At 41.5% G+C, this 1,647-nt stretch overlaps 1 protein-coding gene across 1 annotated transcript in view; it reads left to right on the forward strand.

Moving 5' to 3' along the window:
- sardh (sarcosine dehydrogenase) overlaps positions 1-1,647 on the forward strand; it is a 43,134-nt gene that overhangs the window by 7,026 nt on the left and 34,461 nt on the right. The window contains exons 5-7 of the mRNA XM_014003871.1: positions 324-503; positions 882-1,005; positions 1,103-1,203. Coding sequence (XP_013859325.1) covers positions 324-503; positions 882-1,005; positions 1,103-1,203 — 405 coding nt within the window. The remainder of the gene's footprint in view (positions 1-323; positions 504-881; positions 1,006-1,102; positions 1,204-1,647) is intronic.

Raw genomic sequence — 1,647 nt, forward strand, 5'->3', positions numbered from 1 at the left:
ATACAGTGTATAAAAAAAAGAAAAATTTATCCAAAATGCTTTGTGTGTAACTAAAATGGCCCCGTCTGTGTAATATATTTTTAAACTTTTAGTTAAAAAATGATCAAAACTAAACATCCTACAGTAATTTTTCAGTCTTTATTTTACAGTTAAAATATATGTTTATCAAATAAAGTCTAATGTTACAACTAATCATGGATCCCTTTAATGAATTCATCTTTTGAACAATGAAAATACATTAAATAAATCCTTTTTCCTAAGCTTAGAAATCCTCATGTGATCTGTAGTACTTAATAACAACTCAACTCTTCTTGGCGTTGCAGCTGGGTAAAGTCTACGGTATCGAGTCTCACGTCCTGTCGCCCGCCGAGACGAAGGACCTGTACCCGCTGATGAACGTTAACGACCTCTACGGAACTCTGTACGTTCCAAAAGATGGCACTATGGACCCCGCAGGAACCTGTACCACTCTGAGTCGAGCCGCCAATGCCAGGGGCGCCACGGTAATGTGGACTCGTCTAAGGTTACTGTAGATAAACAGACACTAATGAATATTTTAGTCCAGAAATTGAATGTTTAAGCTGGACAACATGGATAAAAGCGTATTTMTTACCATATTAACTATATCATAAGAGCTCACAAGTAACCTGTTATGATGACTTTTTTTTTTGAATGTCATGTTTTACAACATTTGGGTGAGTGGGGGTGGGGGGGTTGATGCTATGAATTGTGGGATGGGAACGTTACTCAGATGCAGCCTTCATTTCGGGGTTTTGTGAGAAGCACAGCCTTCGGTGTGGGATGTGGCGGAAGTGGCCAACAAATGCACAGCATTCTTCATTTTGCATGTGAATATTTAAACCCTTCCTCATCCAAATCAGGTGATCGAGAACTGCCCAGTGACCGGAATCCAGGTACGAACAGACGACTTCGGGGTTAAGAGGGTCAGGGCGGTGGAGACCCCCCACGGGACCATTGAGACACCCTGTGTGGTGAACTGCGCAGGTGGGATTCAGACAAAAATTACCAGCTCCGTTCTTCTTGTAAAGAATTCCGCTGCTGCAGAAGTCCCAGTATGTGGATAAATCTCTGCCTCCYGCAGGTGTGTGGGCCACTAAGCTGGGAGAAATGGCTGGAGTCAAAGTCCCTCTTATTGCCATGCATCATGCCTACGTGGTAACGGAGAGAATCGAAGGCATACAGGTAGGATTTCTGTCCCCACGTTCAGTTTGTCGCCTGTGCTGCTCCGTCGGCGCATCAGCCTGTTTTCCGAAAGTTGATGCAATTTCCCAAAGTCTTTTTGAAATGTTTGTCTTTTARTCAGTTTTGTCCATTGGTTGTCCACARTKTTCYGAAGCCACGCATCAACATTACAACTCGCCATCATCTCCTCGCTCTTTCAAATTACACCCMCTCCTCCAGTTTTTGCAGGATTGTGGCGTTTYGCCATCCAATCAAAACGTATGTTTCATGCAGGCTTTGGAGTGTGCAAAAGGTCTATTTGTGTTTATTTAATGAACTTACAGTGTCTCAGATGCTAATTTCCATTTAAATCATTTAAATATTTGTTGATTTAATATTGCATAAAACTATTCTTGTTTTTAGAAAAGAGCTATAAGAATTATCACTAGAAAACATTACAGTCAC

The sequence above is a fragment of the Austrofundulus limnaeus genome, unplaced genomic scaffold (genome assembly GCF_001266775.1).
Source record: "Austrofundulus limnaeus strain Quisiro unplaced genomic scaffold, Austrofundulus_limnaeus-1.0 Scaffold20, whole genome shotgun sequence".
Taxonomy (NCBI): domain Eukaryota; kingdom Metazoa; phylum Chordata; class Actinopteri; order Cyprinodontiformes; family Rivulidae; genus Austrofundulus; species Austrofundulus limnaeus.